Genomic DNA, 21,603 nt, shown 5'->3' on the forward strand with positions numbered 1-21,603 from the left:
CCCTCCAGTGAGGGGCTTGACAGAAATTTCTACCTCAAGTGTCTAATTTCTGAATCCCACATATCCCTTACCAGCACTCCCCTCCCTGAATGCCCACTGCAAGTTTGGTGTTATAAAGGAAAGTCAAGATTTTGCTTTGTGCTTAATCTGTTAAGAGCTCCTTATTTGCTCATTTAACTTGTTAATAATTTTTCACAAGGAGGCGTGACTTTTGCAATGCTTTTAATTCTAAAAGCCTGTGTAGCCTTTTATATGCTAGTTTATTAAAACTTAATGAGGTCACGGAAAGTGGGCTAATAACAATATTAGCAATAAAGTCAATATCAGATGGCAAAGACTACAACTTTAAGTGAACAAGTATGTTTTCCTACAAAAATAGGAAATTATACAAATACTTATTGTCCCAAGGTTATGAATCAAAAATATTTGCAGCTATTAAAGCTCTCAGCAATATAGGAGTGATCTATGTTCTCTTAGTAAAAAGATTTACAATTTGTAATGGGAAGATATAAATAAATGTAACTTATATATTATGGTAACTAGTGTGTAGTTTTTTTTTTTTTTTTTTGAGATCAAAAATTAGCTGGACATAGTAGTGGGCATGCCTGTAGTCCCAGCTACTGAGGAGGCTGAGGCAGGAGAATTGTTTGAACCTGGGAGGCAGGGGTTGCAGTGAGCCAAGATCGTGCCACTGCACTCCAGCCTGGGTGACAGAGCGAGACTCTGTCAATAAAATAAAATAAACATTTAAAAAAACATTCATTTGCTAAATGCTTGCCTGCCCCATCCTACCTCCACCAAAGCTTGCAGCTCCAACTTACTTTTAACCTTCTACGTTCCTCACGGTTCCCACATCCACATTTGCTTACCCAGCTGCTACTTCAAATTTATCCTGTTCAAGATTGAATTTGCCGAACGCACTCCACATTGCCCTGGCATCAGCTAGTTCCCTAAGCAACCACATTTTCATCAATACATGGGCGCCAGGTCTCATGACTCTTGTCCATTCATTTATGTCAAATGGATGAAATGTCTACTATTCTATACAGTTTAGTTCAACCTTCTTTTACTGATCTCTACATTATGCCTGGCATTGTGCAATTCCAGAGGATGCAGGAATACAGAGTAATGTCCCTACCCTCAAGACTCTCTCAGTCTTGCAGAGAATGGATAGTTAAGCAAAATGTGCAAAGGGTCAATCCTAAAAAGAATACAAAGACCAAAATAGTGCAGAAACTGCAGTGGTTACCTGTGGGGTGGAAGATGTCAGGAGGAGGAGATGCTTAAGCAGGTGCTAGAGCAGGTCTTACCAGGCTGACAAGAACTGAAGGAAAAAAATTCAGTCTAGAAAAGCAGAATGAAGAAAGCATATTTGGTGAAAAGGAACAATCAGTATGCAGGACAGAGACAAAATTTTTGTGTATTCTGGAAACATACCAACTGCAAGGGCACTGCTAGAGTAGAGAGTGGAGGTCAGGCAAGCCTGAGAGTCCACTGGGGCTGAAGCATCCTGGGCCTTGACCGCCTGGCCATAAACTTGAGCTATTCTGGGGGAAATGTGGAGCCTCAGCTACCGTAGGGAAAATACACGATACATTTATCAGAAAGCATGCTTCGTGCTCAGGCAGAGGTAGACACCTTACCTCGGCTTTCCTGGTGTGTTCCTGCGGTCGTTCTTGGAGCACAAGCTCACAGTGGGAGTCTCCACAGGCTGCTCTGTCCGTCCAAGTGGGAGCTGCCAGTTAGTCCTGCCTCCTATCCACCGTTTCTCCTACACTCCCCGAATCCCATAAGTTTTGCAAAGTTGCATCTTCACTTTCATCTGTCTTTTGTTTCTGTTGCTTCTTTGATTCATTGGTTATTTTGGAGGATGCTGTTTCATTACCACAAATATGTGAGTTTTCTCCATTTTTTCTTCTTTCCATTGCAAATTTCATTCCTTTGTAATTGAATTACATACTTTGTGTTATTTCTATCTGTTGAATATCATTGAGGTTTGTTTTATGGCCTTGCATATGGTCTGTCTGGGGGGAATGTTCCAAGGACGGCTGAAAAGAATCTTGTTCTATTTTGGGGTGGAGTTTTCTAGAGATATGGGTTAGGGATACTTCATTTGTAATATTCAAGTCCTCTATTTCCTTGCTGATCTTTTACCTAGTTTTTCCATTCATTATTGACAGCGGGATATTTGGTTATTCAGCTACTATTGTTGAATTATCTATTTCTCCCCTCGTTTCTGTCAGCTTTTGCTTCAAGCGTTTTGGTATCTATGTGTCTACAATTATTACATATTTCTGATGAATTCAATCTCTTATTATGGAATGGATCTTTTTCTCTCTAGTAACTTATTTAAGGTCTATTTTTTCTATTTATTGGTATATTTAAAGGCTAATGTATAACCACTCCACCTTCTAGTAGTAGATGTTTACGTGATATATATATTCCCATTTTTTACAGTCAACCTATTTGTACCTTTGAATCTAAAGTTTGTCTCCTGGGCCAGGCATGGTGCCTCATGCCTGTAATCCCAGCACTTTGGGAGACCAAGGCGGGTGGATCACCTGAGGTCAGGAATTTGAGACCAGCCTGGCCAACATAACGAAATGTCATCTCTACTAAAAATACAAAAATTAGCCGGGCGTCTTGGCGCAAGCCTTTAATCCCAGCTACTCCAGAGGATGAGGCAGGAGAATTGCTTGAACCTGGAAAGCAGAGGTTGCAGTGAGCCGAGATTGCACTACTGCACTCCAGCCTGGGCGACAGAGCAAGACTCTGTCGCAAAAAAAAACAAAAACAAAAAAAAGTGTGTCTCCTGTAGACAGCATGTACAGGCATACTATGTTATGTCACACTTGGCTTTACTGCACTTTGCAGATACTGTGTCTTTTTTTTTTATTTGAATGTTTGCAACAACCCTGCATGAAGCCAGCCAGTCAGTACGATTTTTCTAACAGCACGTGCTCATTTGATGTCTCTGTGTCACATTTTGGTAATTCTCACAACATTTCAAACTTTGTCATTATGATTACATCTGTTATGCTCATCTGTGGCCAGTGATCTTTGACATAACCACTGTCATTATTTGGGGGTGCCATGGACCACACCCACATAAGAAGTAGGACAGAATCAATAAATGTCTTGTGTCCTGACTGCTCCGCTGATCAGCCATTCCTCCGTCTCTCTCCCTTTCCTCAGGCCTCCTTATTCTCAGACATATCAATATTGAAATCAGGCCAGTTAGTAACCCTACAAAGGCCTCTAGGTGTACAAGTGAAAGGAGAGTCACACGTCTCTCACTTTAAATCAAAAGCCAGAAATGATTAAGCTGGTTGAGAAAGACATGCAAAAGCAGAGATAGGCCAAACGCTAGACCTCTTGCACAAAACAGTTAGCCAAATTGTCAATGCAAAGGAAAAGTTCTCAAAGGAAATTAAACAGTGCTACTCTACAGAACACAGAAATGACAGGAGTGAAACAGCCTTCTAGCTGATATGGAGAAAGTTTTAGTGGTCTGGATAGAAGCTCAAACCCGCAATAACATTCCCTTAGGCCAAGGCCTAATACAGAGCAAGTTCCTAATTCTCTTCAGTTCTGCAGAGGCTGAGACAACTAAGGAAGCAGCAGAAGAAAATGTGACGCTAGCAAAAGTTGGTTCATAAGGTTAAAGGAAAGCAGCCCTCTCCATAACATAAACGTTCAAGGTGAAGCAGAAAGTGATGATGTAGAAGCTGCAACGACTTATCCAGAAGATTGAGATGAGATAACTGATGATGGTGAGTACATTAAACAACAGATTTTCAATGTAAACAAATCTGCCTTCTCCTGGAAAAAGATGCCATCTAGGACTTTCATAGCTAGAGACAAGAAGTCAATGCCTGGCTTCAAAGTTTCAAAGACAGGCTGATTCTCCTGTTATGAGCGAATACACCTGGTGACTAAGTTGAAGCCAACGCTCATTGACCATTTCAAAACTCTTAGGGCCCTTATGAATTTGGCTAAATCTATTCTGCTTGTGCTCTATAAATGCAACAACAAAGCCTGAATGACAGCACATCTGTTTATAACATGGTTTACTGAATATCTTAAGCCACTGTTGACACTTACTACTCAGAAAATAATATTCCTTTCAAAATATGACTCTTCATGGTCACCTAAGTGCTCCGATGGAGATGTGCAAGAAGGTTGATGCTGTTTTCATGCTTCTAGCACAATATCCAATCTGCAGCCCAGGGATCAAGGAGTAATTTTTACTTTCAAGACTTATGATTATATAAGAAACATTTTGTAAGGCTACAGCTGCCATAGTGATTCCTCTGATGGATCTGGGCAAAGGGAAGGGAAAACTTGGAAAGGATTCACCATTCTAGATGCCATTAAGAAATTCATGATTCATGGGAGGAGGTCAAAATATCAACACTAATAGGAGCTGGGAAGAAGTTGATTCCAATGCTCATGGATGAATTTGAGGAGTTCGAGACTTCGCTGGGAGGAAGAGTTCCGTAACTGCAGGTGTGGTGGAAAGAGCAGAGAAAATTTTAGAAGTGGAGCCTGAAGATGTGACTGAAGAGCTACAATCTCATAATAAAACTTGGACAGATGTGTAGTTGCTTCTTACGGATGAGCAAAGAAAGCAGTTTCTCGAAATGACCACCACTGCTGGTGAAGATGCCACGAACATGGTTGAAATTACAACAAAGAACACAGCATACGACACGAACTTACTTGATAAGGCAGTGGCAGAGTTTGAGAGGATGGCCTCCAATTCTGAAAGAAGTTCTACTGTAGGTAAAATGCTGTCAGGCAGCATCACATGCTACAGAGAAATGTTTCCTAAAGGGAAGAGTCAACTGATGTGGCCAACTTTATTGTCCTTATTGAAGAAATTGCCAAAGCCACCCCAGACTTCAGCAACCACCACACTGGTAAGTCAGCAGCCGTCAGCATCAAGGTGAGACCTTCCACCAGCAAAAGGATTATAACTTGCTGAAGGGTCAGGTGATTGCTATCATTTCTTAGCAATAAGGTATTTTAAATTAAGGAATGTACATTTCTAGACATAACGCTCCTGCACACTTAACAGACTACAGTACAGTGTCAACGTCACATGTACACACTGGGAAACCACAACATTGTGTGATGCACTTTATTGCGATATTTGCTCTATTGAGGTGATCTGGAATCAAACTCACAATATCTCCAAGGTACGCCTGTAGCTGGGTTGTGTTTTTTTTTTAAATATTAAGATTTAAAAACTATCATGCAGCTCACGCCTGTAATCCCAGCACTTTGGGAGGCCGAGGCAGGCAGATCACTTGAGGTCAGGAGTTCAAGACCAGCCTGGCCAACATGGTGAAACCCCTTCTCCACTAAAAGTACAAAAATTAGCTGGGCATAATGGCGGGCGCCTATAGTCCCAGCTACTCGGGAGGCTGAGGCTGGAGAATCACTTAAAGCTGGGAGGCAGAGGTTGCAATGAGCCGAGATTGTGCCACTGCAGTCCTGCCTGGGCGACAGCAAGAGACTCCGTCTCGAAAAAAAAACAACTATCACGCAGGCTGAAAAATAAGGTCCCCGAACAAAACAACAACAACAACAATAGCTAATAAATGACAATATTGACTTGGAGGAAGTTCCCCATCACATTGCTGAGTGAATAAAGACGACTGAATAAATCAAGTGGAAAAGTATCGTCACTAAAGTGTAAACAGTGGCTGCTCTGACAGAATTTGGGATGACTTTTACTTTCCGTATAAATTTTTGGTATTGCTTTAATTGTTCACATTGGACATTTTTTGTTTATAATCAATAGATTACAATATAGTTTTTTAAAGCCATTTTTTTGAGACAGGGTCTTGCTCTGTTGCCCAGGCTGGAGGGCAGTGGCACAATCATGGCTCACTGCAGCCTCGGCCTCCCGGGCTCAGGTGATCCTCCCACCTCAGCCTCCCAAGTAGCTGGGACTACAGGCATCTGCCGCCCCACTCAGTTAATTTTGTATTTTTAGTAGAGATGGGTTTCACCATGTTGCCCAGGCTGGGTCTGGAATTCCTGGACCCAAACGATATGCACACCTCTTGCCTCCCAAAGTGCTGGGATTATAGGCGTGGGCCACTGCACCCTGCTGAAGCTATTTTTATTTAGAGAAAGAATTCCAGGGCCAGGTGCAATGGCTCATGACTGTAATCAAACCACTTTGGGAAGACAAGGCAGAAGGATCGCTGGGGGCTGGGAGTTGGGCTTGAGCCCAGGAGTTCCAGGCTACAGTGAGCTGTGATGACACTGCTGTACTCCAGGCTGGGCAACAGAGTGAGACCCAATCTCTAAATAAATAAATGTATACAAAAAGAATTCTACAAAATATTTTTAAAATTTCTAAGTTATTAAGGAAACTGCAACAAATTTCAAATGTTAGACTTGAAAATAAGTGAATACAAGTTTACTATGGACTCTGATGGAAGCCAAATCGTACTAAAAAGACACAAACCAAGAAAGACCGTAGACAGACCTCATTAATAATTGTGACTACAAATGTCTAAATAAAACATTAGCAAATTGATTCAGTACTTCATACTGGGCATGCAAGTATGCTTCAATATTGAGAAGGCTATTTACAAAATATATCTTGAGTGACACTGAAAAAGCATTTGATTAAAAATGCAGCAGCCATACCTGATTTTTAAAATATGGTTGATAAAATACAAACAAAAAAATAGTTGCTAAATGTACACAGCCACTTCTGCTTTACAGTTCATTACTGGCCATGGCACAACGTCCTGTCTCACCAATATCTTCTTCACCCCAAGACATGCTGGCCTATATTTACTTCCTTAAACACAAGAAAGACCTTTCCCCCCTCAGGGCATCTGTACATGCACCTGCTTTTCTGCAAAGCTCTCTGCCCATCATGTTACAAAGCTGGCGTTTTGTGGTCCTTCACGTCTTGACTAAAAAGACATTAGCCATGGTTGTCTATCTCTACATGCTGGAATTTGATAGAATTTATATTATTTCTTTGATAAGTTTTCAGATTTTTTAATGTTTTATTCCATATACATTAGGTTTTCAAAAGGAAAAAAAATAATTGTTTTATCTTTAGTCTATTTTGATAAAATATACTAGTATGTTTGGTATGTTTTAGTATGTTGGATAAAATACAAAACATTGATATAACTTTTCCCAAAAAAAATAAGTAGACAGTTGTCGTAATGCCATTTATTACATAATGCAACTTTCCCTGCTGAATTAAAGTGTCACCATAACAATTCGCCACATTCCACATGAACTTGGCTGTTTCTTATGTTTCTAGGCAGTTCTACTGATCTGTTCATTCCAGCACCAGTACCCCCACTATTGTAGAGTTCTTAATATTTGACAGAGCAAGTGTCTCCTTGTCTTCAACATTTTCCTAGCTTATTTTCATTCTTATTTTTAGAGGAAATTTAAACTAGCTTTCGTTTCTTTAAAACCCTGTTACAATTTTGACTCTGAAATAGGTTAAATTTTACAATAACTTAGAATATGCACCTTTGCCCATCTCATCTTGTTATCTAGAATCTTGTTTATATCTGTCCATTTAACAAATGTTTACTTTATGCCTCAGTAGAGAATTTGAAGACCATAGCTGATTCTTAATATCTTAATGCATAGATTGTTTGCTGATAATGTGTTTCATATTATATTTTAATCTTAGTATTTTTGATCATCATTCATATATAATAACAGGTACTATTTATTGAGTGCTCTCCATATGTCAGCTCTTTGTGTTAAGTACTTTATTCCTTAATTTTCTCCTCACCCCAACCCATTCTTCACGTTAAAAAAAAACTGAGTCTTAAAGAACACAAGTGACCTGCCTGAGGCATTACAGCCAGGAAGAGGCAGTGCTTCGACTTGAATTTAAGAGTTACCACAGGACGGTCTTTAGCGCTTCACTACACGGCTTACGGGGACCATGAAAGCTGAGGGTCTGGTTCATTTTGTCATGGGTCACTTCACTGACTAATCACAAACATCTTTTTTTTTCTAATGTTTCCACTGATTTTCTTAGATTTCACAGAGTGATCATTATATCAACAAGTAATAATCATTCTTCTGTCTCCTTTCCAATATTTTATTTCTCCACTTCCTCCAACTGGACAATAATCATTTCTTGTAATGCATATACCTGTATTAAATACCACTTAAAACCCTGTATAAAATCATAACATAACACACTAAACTTCAAACACTTCAAGACTATTGGAAGATGGCAGGATTAAAAATAAGGCTTAGACATTATTTTTATAATATTCAGCATGTCAGGTTAGAAGTTGCTGGAATAATTGCATACCTTCTATATTCTGTTTTTATGCCTATGATGACCTGTTGCTTTTATTATTTTTAAAATTTAGTCCAAGATATTTTAATGTTAAGAGTTGATTTTGCTTATCTTCGTGTCCTTATTCAAATGAGGGCACTTAATAAACATTTGTTGGTGTTAATGTTGCAGAGAGTTGGGGAAATGGATGGAGGCAACCAGAGTGAGAACTCACAGTTCCTTCTCCTACAGATGTCAGAGAGTCCTGAGCAGCAGCGGATGCTGTTTTGGATGTTCCTGTCCATGTACCTGGTCATGGTGGTGGGAAATGTGCTCATCATCCTGGCCATCAACTCTGATTCCCGCCTGCACACCCCCATGTACTTCTTCCTGGCCAACCTCTCCTTCACTGACCTCTTCTTTGTCACCAACACAATCCCCAAGATGCTGGTGAACCTCCAGTCCCAGAACAAAGCCATCTCCTATGCGGGGTGTCTGACGCAGCTCTACTTCCTGGTCTCCTTGGTGACCCTGGACAACCTCATCCTGGCTGTGATGGCATATGACTGCTATGTGGCCATCTGCTGCCCCCTCCACTATGTCACAGCCATGAGCCCTGGGCTCTGTGTCTTGCTCCTCTCCCTGTGTTGGGGGCTGTCTGTTCTCTATGGCCTCCTCCTCATCCTCCTCATGACCAGGGTGACCTTCTGTGGGCCTCGAGAGATCCACTACCTCTTCTGTGAGATGTACATCCTGCTGCAGCTGGCATGTTCCAACACCCACATCATTCACACAGTGCTGATTGCCACTGGCTGCTTCATCTTCATCACCCCCCCTTAGGGTTCATGACCACATCCTATGTACATATTGTCAGAACCATCCTTCAAATACCCTCAACCTCTAAGAAATACAAAACCTTCTCTACCTGTGCCTCACATTTGGGTGTGGTCTCCCTCTTTTATGGGACGCTTGCTATGGTGTACCTGCAGCCCCTCCACACCTACTCCATGAAGGACTCAGTAGCCACAGTGATGCTGTGGTGACACCTATGATGAACACTTTCATCTACAGCCCGAGGAACAAGGACATGCATGGGGCTCTGGGAAGACTCCTAGGGAGACCCTTTCAGAGGCCTAAATGAAGGTAATTTTGGAAAGGGGATTGAAGTGGAGACCGGAAATATCCTTCACCCACATAAGGCATTATGCTGTGGGATATGCAACAGTCATTAGAGTACAGCTCAGAATGAGGTGAGCATATCTATCTGTGGTAAAGAAAAGACAATGTGTATCCCAGTGCCTCCCAGACCTCACCAGCCTTGGCAATAAATAATGTCATGCTAACACTACTACCAGGATTTTACAGGGTCAAATATTGAAACCTGCTTGATCATAGGCCCACAGTCCTAGGCTTATCTATATATAACCAGTCATAGCTTAGGGAGGGCTCTCATGTTTTCTAGCACCCATTCACTTATGACCCAGAGGTTTGGCTTCTCTAAGGAGCTGCTACCTTCATGCTCTGTGGAGAAGACACTTTGCACTACCCCTGCCACAGATGCCCTGGGTGAGGCTTCCCCTTTCTTGATGCTCCAACAGGTACAACATACACCACTTCAATGTTGACATATCGTCACTCTGGACACAGCCCATATGGTTCATGCAGAAATGCCAACAAGATTCCTCTTGTGCTCTGGGTTGATTTTATCTTTGGGGCCTCAAAGCAACACTCTCTTGCCTTTTCCCTGCATTCCTTTTCTCTGTAGGAAGTCAGACCTTGCCTTTGGAAAGACCATCCTATCTTTTATTTCTGTAGTTCCTCACCTTCCTTCTCTTCTTCATGCAAGAATTCCATCCACCCCTCAAAACAAAACTCTCAAACATCAATACATATTCATAAATAGCAGTGGTAGTAGGGCCAGTAGAAGGGGAGGATTCTGGAACAAATGAACAATTTAGTGATCCCAGAGAACAGAGGAAAGGAGATATTTTAATAAATAAATTGGGAATTGAACTCAATAAAATACAAAAATACAACGAAGAGGATTTTAAAAGCCAAAGATAGATAGGTTCTTTTAAAATAAAATGAAGTGAATAAACCCCTGGGATATTGAGCAAAGAAAGAAAAGACACTAGCAAAGACTACAGTGGGAAGAATGGGGATAAAAACTAAACATCAAGATTAGGATGATGAAGAGGGAATATCATCAACATCTACATGCCAATAATTTTGAACATTTTGACAAAATAACAAATCCTTGAAAAAAATGTGACTTGTCAAAGATGACTCAAGAAGAAATGGGAAAATTAAATAGTCCTATAACTATAATCAATCATTTTAAATATTCATATATATGAATATGTACACATATCACATAAATCTATTTATAAAACTTTTAGCAAGTTATGGATCATCCAGTTGTTTTAAAAAAAAATTTGCAGAGAATAGAAAAATAAAACTTCCCAAATAGTTTTATGTCATAATTATCACCTGATATCAAAGCAGAAAGAGAGGACAAGAAAAAGTGCAAGAGCTAATTTCACTTAAAAATATAAATACAGGTATCCCAAAAAAAAACTAGTAAATTGAACCCAACAATTTAAAAATAATAATATTGCATAAGTACCCATTAGGATATATCAAAGGTATATAAAGATAATTTGATACTTTTTAATCCATAAGTGTTTATTATATTGACAAAAGAAAAAAATGTCAATAGATGCAGAGAAAGATAAAATTCTAAACTAATGTTGTCCTTGATAAAGCAGTAAATTTTTATCAAATCACATCTTTTCATGTATGTCTTCTTAATATTTTGTATAATATAATGGCTAGTACCAGAGAGCATTTCTGCATCTCAAAGTACAATGATTGTCTTGTGAGGAAGTACTTGAATGATTGAATTTGGGCTCAACCAGCCATTTCATGGAACATTTTTAGTTGTTAGGATTACTGATAAACTATAGTTATTCAGAATTGGTATTTGGCAGATGTTGCCACCAAATAAATGAAGTGAGCCTGTCACTGTAAGAAAAACTGACAGTATTTGTTGCCAGTAATAAATATTTGGTCTATCAAGCAATATCACCCCTTTGGAAAATTCGTCCATCATGGTGATGGATATATATTTCATATATACATGAAATGTGTCAACATTTGGAAGATCTGCATAACTCAGTGAGCCAGTATTTTTCAAATTACCAATGCATTATGTGAAAAAGTTACACATAAATAAAAGATCAACTTAAAATGCAAAAGAAGCCAATGGATTTTAATGACATAGGGGATAAAATGTCTATTCATGTGTTATCAGATTCTGCATTGCTACTAACCTTTAAGAAACTACCACTTATCACGTTTTGATGTAGTATCAAATAATATTAATTGAGAAGGTTATTAACATCCTCCCTTTTGCAATTACATATCTGTATAAGGCTGGATTTTCTTCATACATGTCAATCAAAATAACATACCACTACAAATAAATGCAGAAGCTGATACAGGAATCTAGCTCTCTTCTATTAAGTCAGACATTAAAAAGATTGGAAAAAAGTAAAACCATACTATTCTTCAATAATTTTTTTTAAATATAGTTATTTCTATTTAAAATCCTACTATAAAAACATGTCATGGTAATATTGTTTTATGATGGAATTAGTAAATAAATACTTTAAATGTCTTTCTAATACGAGAATATCAGTAGATAAAACCCATATAAACACAGCTTATGGCTCTTTTGGTCTCAAAAATTTTAAGCAGGTAAATGCATCCTGAAACAAAAAGTTTGAGAACTGTTCTCCTAAAGTACAAACATACTTGAAAATTGTTCTCAAATTCAGGAAATCCTTTGAAAAGGAGAACAAAATGAGGGAAAGAAATAGGGATAATGCTTTAGTGTTATCTATAATATTTTAAATCTTTTTTATAGAAATAAGTGACATGATCAGGTAACAATATTTTTAATTTTGTGGATGGTATATATGTGTCTAAAATTATTTTCTTATTATATGCTTGAAATTGCCACTAAAGAAAATGTAACACTTATTTTTAACCCTAAAATATTAAGTAGTATTAAATGCCTTTATTTTCAAACTCATATTTTTAATGACTCTTTAACAAATTAGCTATTTAAAACATATAGCCTTATATGGGCTGGCAATTCCAACAGATAACACATAAATTCCAGCAGATAAGGTTACAAATAGAACACAAACACTTTCAAATTACCTTCCTCTTTTCATGATCAAAGACTATAAAATGTCATATACTTACTGACCATTCCTTCTCAATATTGATAATAGAAATAGTTTCTTATTTTCATAAATACTTAGGGAAGACATTGAGGCTTTAACATTTTTAATTTGGATGATGTTTACATCATACAAGTATATGACATAAAATCATTTTCAGGTAGTTTAAGTAACTTGAAATCAAAGCTGAGCTGAAAGGGAAGTGACTCTGTTTCACCCACACTATCTAAAGGCTGATATTGTTCCCTTTTCCTAGCTGAACTGTTTGCTCTTTCATAGAAAATGGAACTATGCAGAAATTGCATTTAAAAATGTATATTGCAAATTTATAAAGGGAGGATAGGACAGAAAACCACTATGGGAAGAAAAAACTATAACAGAGAATCAGAATGCAAAAACCCAGAAAAAAAATGCCAGTACTTAAACATTAGAATACATCTTTTACCACAGTAATTATATAAACTAAAATTAGAATCTAATTTTTGCCTAATTATACCTTATAAGACACAAGTATAATTGAATTTATGCCATGGTTAAGTGCTATTCTACCTTACACTACATCATCTATACTATTGCGAAGCATTTACTCCCAATTTTAACTGTATGTGAAAGGAATAAAAGTCTTCAGCAATCTAGGCATGCAATCTTTCTCAACTGAGTGAGTTAAATGGTACCTGGAAAAGGGTTTGATATGGTGTCAAAATGTGAGATATAAAAAGATGGCTTATATCTGTGAGGTTTTTATTATGCCATTGACTTAATAAAGACTTTAAAGAATGAATCAGACTTTAAAACTCATCTATTCATGGATCTATAGAGACAAAAGTCATGGTTATTTCTAACCAAAATTAGCTAAAGCATTATTTCTATTACTTTTCTATTACGCTCACTGGTGTCAAGAAAGGAAGGAAACTCGTATTTCTCACATCTGCCAGATTACAGGGACTTTCTCATTGAGTCCTTTAAACAATCTTACGAAGAAGGTTTTGTTATTTTTATTTTACAAATGAGGAAACAGATACATAAGCAATTTTCCTAAGTAAATCACAGGGCAGTTATTCAAATTCATTTAGTTTAAGAAAATGTTATGGCAAAAATGCTGAGAAAGTGTGATGGAAAGAAAATTATAAAATTATAAGATTTTTATGTATTTTTTTCAAAATCTGTGAGTCATTTTCAGAATATAAACCACACTGCCTGAATAAGGGTAAATAGTTGATTTACTCTTCATAATCTATACATCTGATAAAGGACTAATATCCAGAATTTACAACAAACTCAAATAGGAATAAAACAAACAATCCCATCAAAAAGTGGGCTAAGGACATGAATAGACAATTCTCAAAAGAAGATAAACTAATTGTCAGCAAACATTTGAAAAAATGCTCAACTTCACTAATGATCAGGGAGATGCAAATCAAAACCACAATGTGATACCACTGTACTCCTGCAAAAAAACAGCCATAATCAAAAAATTATCGTACTCCTGCAAGAATGTCCATAATCAAAAAATAGAAAAACAAGAGATGTTGGCATGGATGCAGTGATCAGGGAACACTTCTACGCTGGTGGGATTGTAAGCTAGTACAGCCACCATGGAAAACAGTGTGGAGATTCCTCAAAGAACTAAAAATAGAACTACCATTTGATCCAGCAATCCCACTACTGGGTATCTATCCAGAGGAAAAGAAGTCATTATTTGAAAAATATACTTGCACACTTATGTTTATAGCAACACAATTCACAAATGCAAAATCGTGGAACCAACCCAAATGCCCATTGATCAACGAATAGGTAAAGAAACCGTGGCATATATACAATGGAATACTACTCAGCCATAAAAAAGAATGAATTAATAGCATTTGCAATGACCTGGATGAGACTGGAGACTATTATTCTAAGTGAAGTAACTCAAGAATGGAAAACAAAAGATCATATGTTCTCAATGATATGTGGGAGCTAAGCTATGAGGACACAAAGCCATAAAAATGATATAATGGACTTTGGAGACTTGGGGGGAAGAGTGGGAGGGGGGCGAGGGATAAAAGACAACAACTATGATGCGGTGTATACTGCCTGGATGATGCATGCACAAGGATCTCATAAATCTCCACTAAAGAACTTACTCATGTAACCAAATACACCCGTACCCCAATGACTTATGAAAAATAAAATAAAAATAGTTGATTTACCAAGCAAAAAAAAAAAAGAAATTATTCATAATTACTTTTTTAGTTTTTAAAGGATCTGAAGGTTTGGTTTGCCACTGAGTTTGACTTATAAAATGGATGAATCATTAGATGTGGAAAACACATTTGTGTTAGTCAATTAGGGATGTTATAACAAAATACCATACATTGGGTGGCTTAAACAACAGATCTATTTTCTCACACTTGTGGAAGCTAGGAGTTACTATCAGGATGCCAGCATGGTTGGGTTCTGGTAGGACTTCTTCCTAGCTTGTAGGCAGCCACCACCTTGCTGTGTGCTCACATGACCTCTTCTTTGTGTATGCAAGGAGAGGAAGGAAAAGCACTGGCCCCTCCTCTTATAAGAGCACTAATCCCATTATGGGGCTCACCATCATGAGCTCCTCTAAACCCAATTACCTCCCAAAGGTACAGTCACATGGGGCATTAGAGCTTCAACAAATGGATTTGGCAGGGACACAAACATTGAGTCCATAACAATACTTCCTTCCCCTCCAAATACATACAAAATCTGAATCATATATTTTTTATTAAAAATTGGTCAAGAAGAGAACAACATAAGCAAGATGGCAGAATAGGAGTTCTCCAGGTTCACTCCCCACACAGAAATCCAACTAGAAGCACCCACAGTCAAGAATACCATCCTAACTCAAGGACACCGGGAGGGGAACGACACACACTGGGTTCTGTTGGGGGAGTGGGGGCGGTGGAGGGAGAGAATCGGGATAAAGAGCTAATGCATGCAGGGCTTGGTACCTCGGTGATGGGTTGACAGGTGCAGCAAAACACCATGGCACACGTTTACCTACGTAACAAATCTGCACATCCTGCACATGTATCCCGGAACTTAAAATTTTTAGAAAAACATCTTGAATATTCCAGGAATTGGGACTGAGGCTGAGACACCACCCTGGGCACACAATTGAGAAAAGCCATGACCAAAGAGTAATAGAAATTGTTCTCTGACCATTTCACCCTCCCCAAAGTCAGCACCGCACCACACACAGAGAATGTTCCTAGACTCACAGTTTCTACAATAAGAAAAGTGAATTGGAGGCCAATACTCAATTTCCCCACCATTCTGGGATCCTTTGCAGGAGGAGGCAAGCTCACTCTTGTCTCATCCCAGGGGAAACAGAGAGAGAGTGCCAGCAGTTAGACCACCTGAGGTCAGTTAGAAACAAACAATGAAGGTAGGACTTAAAGTAGCCAGCACACAGATCTTGGGAATTGCTCTGTATTCTGGCCAAAAGAGGTGCCACACCAGAAGAAACTAGTCGACAACATCGTGCTGCAGGCAACACTGTCCACAGGCCTTTCAGGCTCAAATCCTGAGCCACCTTCCCCATACAACCCAGTTGCTTTCACTAGTCTTCCCCAGGTTGAGAGGCAACTGCATGTCAGCAAGTACCTGTAAAATGACCATCTGGACTTGCCCAGCCTTAGTTCCTGGGATGCAAGCCTGGTTCAACATACACAAATCAATCAATGTGATTTATCACATAAACAGAATTAAAAGCAAAAACCATATGATCATCTCAATAGAAACAGAAAAAGGGTTTGGTAAAATCCAGCATCCCTTAATGATAAAACTCCTCAACAGAGTAGGCATCCAGGGAACATACCTCAAAATAATAAGAGCCATCTATAACAAACCCACAGCCAACATCATACTGAATGGACAAAAGCTGGAGCCATTCCCCTTGAGACCTGGAACAAAACAGGGATGCCCACTCTCACCACTCCTATTCAATGTAGTATTGGAAGGCCTAGACAGAGCGATCAGGCAAGAGAAATAAAAGGCGTCCAAATAAGAAAAGAATAAGTCAAACTATTGAAAAGGGGGACCTAAGTACCTAAAGAGCATCTGCACAGCAAAAGAAACTATCAAAAGAGTAAACAGACAACCTGCAGAATGGAAGAAAATATTTGCAAACTATGCATCTGACAAAGGTCTAATGTCCAGTATTTGTAAGGAACTTAAATCAACAAGCAAAAAATAACCCCATTTAAAAAAAATGGGCAAAGGAAAAGACACTTCTCAAGGGAAGAGACACGATTGGCCAACAAACATATGAAAAAAATGCTCAACGTCACTAATCATCAGAGAAATGCAAATCAAAACCACAATGAGACACCATCTCACACTGTCAAAATGGCTATTAATAAAAAGCCCCAAAAAAGCAGATGCTGGCAGGGCTGTGGAGAAAAGGGAGGGAATGCTTATATGCTGATGGTGGGAATGTAAATTAGTTCAGCAACTGTGAAGAGCAGTTTGGAGATTTCTCAAAGAACTTAAAACAAAACTACCATTCGACCCAGCATTTCCATTATGGGGTATATAAATCATTCTACCATAAGGACATATGTATGCATATGTCCATCACAATGCTATTCACAATAGCAAAGACACGGATTCAACTTTGGTGCCCATCAGTGGTTGACTAAAGAAAATGCTTATATACGCCATGGAATATTATGCAGTCATAAAAAAGAATGAAGTCACGTCCTTTCCAACAACATGGATGGAGCTGGAGGCCACAATCCTAAGCAAACTAACTCAGGAACAGAAAACTACACACATGTTTTCACTTGTAAGTGGGAGCTAAACATGGAACACACGTGGACATAAACACGAGAACAATAGAAACTGCAGACTAATGGCGGGGAGGAGGGGAGGGAGGCATGGGTTGAAAAACTACCTATTTGGTACTATGCTCTCTGGCTGGGTGCAATATACACATGCAACAAACCTGCATATGTACCCCCATATTGAAAATTTTTTAAATAAAATTTTTAATAAACAAAAACAAACCAATTCGTATAAAACCACAAAAGACCCCAATAGCCAAAAATAAACTTCAGCAAAAAGAACAGAGCTGAAGGCATCACACTCTCCAATTTCAAAACATATTAACATATTACAAAACAATTTTAATCAAAATACTATGGTACTGGCATAAAGAAAAGAAACACCTATACATGAATAGTGAACTATCTGAAAAAAAAAAAAAAAAAAAAAAGGAGAAACCGTACCATTTACAATAGCTACCAAAACCAAAGATCCCTTGGAGTACATCTAACCAAAGAGATGAAAGATCTCTAAAATAAAAACATAAAACATTGAAGAAAAAATTGAAAAGAGAATAGTAAATGAGAAAATACTCCCTGTTCATGGACTGAAAGAATTACCATTACTAAAATGTCCATGTTACTCAAAGCAATCTAGAAATGCAAAAAAATCCATATCAAAATAGCAATGATATTCTTTATAGATATATGAATCGATGTTTCTTTAGATGACATACAAATGGCCAACAGGTACATGAAAATATGCTCAGCGTCACTAATCATTAGAAAAATGTACATCAAAATCACCATGAGGCATCATCTCATGCTTGTTAGAACAGCCTTCACCATCAAGATGAATGGTGAGTATTGGAGGATGTGAAGAAAAAGGTAACTTTTAAGCATTGTTGGTGGGGAATGTAAATTACCATGGCGATTATGGAAAATGGTATGGAGTTTCTTTAAAAACTAAAAATAGAACCACTGCTGGGCACAGTCGCTCGTGCCTGTACTCCCAACACTTTAGGAGGCTGAGGCAGGAGGATCACTTACAGCCTGGAGCTTGACACCAGCCTGGGCAACATGGCAATACCCGTCTCTACAAACACAAAATTTAAAAAGCTAGCTGGGCATAGTGGCACACACCTGTAGTCCTAGCTCCTGGGGAGGTTAAGGCAAGAGGATCTCTTGAGCCCAGGAGGGCAAGGCTGCAGGGAGCTATGATTGTGCCACTGCACTCCAGCTTGGGCAAATGAGTGAGGCCTTGCCTCTAAAAAAAATTACTTTCCTTTTTAATGGAACTACCATATGTTTCAGTAATCCCAATTCTAGGTATGTACCCGAAGGTAGGTATGTACCCGAAATGAAGTCAGCATGTTGAAGGCATATGTGCTCTCCCGTGTCCATCACAGCTCCTGCTCCAGAATCACAATTAACCACCGTGTCAGGTAGTCCTGGGTCCCTTTCTGCTCCGGAATCCATCACTTCTGGGTACCAAACACACTTCTGTATACAATACTGTACCCACCAACTACAGCAGTACTCTGTAAGCAAAGGGAGGTGGGAGGTGGGAGAGAACAAAGAAGCAAGCCAAGCCCAGCTACAGGGAGCCAGGTAGGAGATATTCCCTGAGCTGGGTTTGAAAGGACAGGAAAAATAGAAGTTTTGTTGACCAGAAAAAAAAACTGAAAAGTTGAGGCAAAGGGAATAGCACACATGAAAGCACGGGGATTTGAAACACGGTGTGTGCGGGGAGTGACAGGGAGTCTGGTATAAACAGAGCGGCAGCAATGACGCTATCCAGGCAGTGTCACAGGCCAGGGGGCTCCAGAAGCAAGTATGAGAAAGAGTTTGGAGTAAAAGGTGTTTACTAGGGAACAACAACTGTGAAGGAACAAGGGAGGAACCTTGATTGGGCAGAGGAGGAAGTCAAATTGCAGGCTGGCCTCCCAGAAAGCCAATTGTCTCAGCACATTTTCTGCTTCTATAAAAAAGATACCTGAACCTGGTAATTTATAAAAAACAGAAAATTATTTCTCACAGTTCCGGAGGCTGGGAAATCCAAACGAAGCTGCCAGCTAGTGAGGACCTGGTCCCTGCTTCCGACATGGCATCTTGTGTCTGCATCCTCTCCGGGGGCAAGAGCACCGCATCTTCACACGGGGGAAGGCGAAAGAACAAGAAAGCCACACACTGCCTGAAGCCTCTTTTATAAAGGGTCTTAATCCCATTCACGTGGGAGGAGCCTCGTGGCCTAATCACCTCTTAAAGGCCCCACCTCATAATACTATCGCACTGGCTATGAAGTTTCAACACATGACTTTCAGAATGGACACTTTCACACCATAGCCCCGACCCAGCAGGGAGATTTGGAATGACTGTTGGCCATCGGAGCTGTCCCATACCAGGTTAAAATGGACAGTCTTTATACCCCTGCCTCAATCACCAGGTGTGGGCTATCCAGGAAAAGGGACTGCCTTGGGGAAGGAGGCTCTCTGTAGCTACGGTAAACCCTAAAGGAGCTGACAGCTGAAGGCTGTCTGCCGACCACGCTCCTCACAGCTGGGCAGCAAGTCTGTCCTTGAAGGAAGAACTGTCCTTGAAGATCATCTCCATGTGTCCACAGACACGTGTGAGCAATGTCATTGAGGGCCCCCTACGGCTAGTTAAGGAGCTTGGATTTTATGCAATAGACAATAGAGAGCCCATGAAAAGTCTCAGGCATGGAAATGACACACCCAGCTTTGTGTTAAGTGGCATTGTCAACAATGGATGTGGAACAGGGCTGAAGGGTGAAGTCAGGGAGATCAGTTAGGAGACTGCCAGATTGGCCAAAGTGAGGGGAAGCACCTGAAGAGGCAGTAACAGAAGCATAAAGGAGAGGAGGGATCAGAGAGGAATTTCGGAGGTAAAATCTGCAGGGAGGCAAGCCGGGACTGTGTATTTTTGGAGGGTAAATCACAGTATCAAACATTCAAAAGCAAAACCTCTCAGCATCTACCCTCGTCCTTCCCAGCTAGCATGCACCTGATTAGACATTCTGGTTTCGTTCACCAGTTTTCCCAGTATCTGAGTCAATTGTTTCATACGTAGTAAATGCTTGATAAATACTTGTTGAATGAACAGATGGATGAGTAAGAGGACCGAGGCCACAGTCAACTGACACAAGATGTGGCTACTTCTTGATTGTAAGCCTTCAGGAGCCATATCGAATTGTAGTCTCTACACTCACACAAACACGCAAGGTGAAATGCAATACAAGGAAAGGGCTGCCACGGCCGCACAGCCTAGCTTTGCTTTAACAGCAGCTGAAGAATGAAGGCACACGCACCCTCTCGTGCAGCAGAGCCCGTGGAGTGAAACAACTTGTCATTTTCAGTGGAGCCCAGGCCTTTCTCGTCCATTCCAAAGCCATAGGACACACTGTCTGGCCTGCAATTCCTCCACCACCAGGCAAGCAACCCACTTAGCTATGGGCCAAAAACATCTTCTTAGCCTAAGAATCTCAATCTCTCACACACACACACACACACACACACACACACAATCCAGATCTCAGCTCTTAAGAGAATCACTAGAAGTGCATATTTTGAGGACCCCCAGCAGTGGTACCTAAGATGCCATTTGACTGAAAAAAAAAATTCAAAACCCCATCCTACTTAACCCATATTATTATTAAGTACTCATTGATACGTTTTTTTAGTTGGCTTTCTAATTGGCTTGCCTGCAAAAACAAAGCAAATATGCAGAGAGTCAAAAGTAAGAAGCATATCCGTAAGTGACTATTTGTATGGGCTATGTTGTGAAGGACGCTCAAGACACTTAGAAGCTCCCCCTGGAAATGGGAACAGGGACTGGAAGGGACAAGAAGGATAAACAAGACCAGACCGCAAAAACTACAATAAATGCCTAGTTCTTCAATGCCCAGACACCAATGAACACCCAAAAACATTGAGACCATCCAGGAAAACATGAGCTCACCAAATGAACTGAAGGCACCAGGGACCAATCCTGAAGAAATAGAGATAGTTGATCTTTCTTACAGATAATTCAAAATAGCTGTGTTAAGGAAATGAAAAGAAATTCAAGATAACACAGTGAAGAAATTCAGAATTCTATCAGGTAAATTTCACAAACAGATTGAAATTATTAAAAAGAATCAAGCAGAAATTCTAGAGTTGAAAAACTACTACGGGGAAACATTGGAGAAACTCTCAAGGACGTTGGTCTGGGCAACAATTTCTTGAGTAATATCCCACAAGCAGAGGCAACCAAAGCA

General features: G+C 39.6%; 1 protein-coding gene across 1 annotated transcript; it reads left to right on the plus strand.

Annotated features, from left to right (window-relative positions):
• Positions 1-3,508: 3,508 nt before the first annotated feature.
• On the plus strand, positions 3,509-9,688 carry LOC129469938 (olfactory receptor 1D5-like). The gene is given in 4 exon segments (XM_055257172.2): positions 3,509-3,773; positions 8,489-9,127; positions 9,130-9,328; positions 9,331-9,688. Coding segments are annotated over 4 exon segments (951 nt in total). The 5' UTR covers positions 3,509-3,767; the 3' UTR covers positions 9,438-9,688.
• The last annotated feature ends 11,915 nt before the right edge of the window (positions 9,689-21,603 follow it).

Source organism: Symphalangus syndactylus, chromosome 20, assembly GCF_028878055.3.
Source record: "Symphalangus syndactylus isolate Jambi chromosome 20, NHGRI_mSymSyn1-v2.1_pri, whole genome shotgun sequence".
Taxonomy (NCBI): domain Eukaryota; kingdom Metazoa; phylum Chordata; class Mammalia; order Primates; family Hylobatidae; genus Symphalangus; species Symphalangus syndactylus.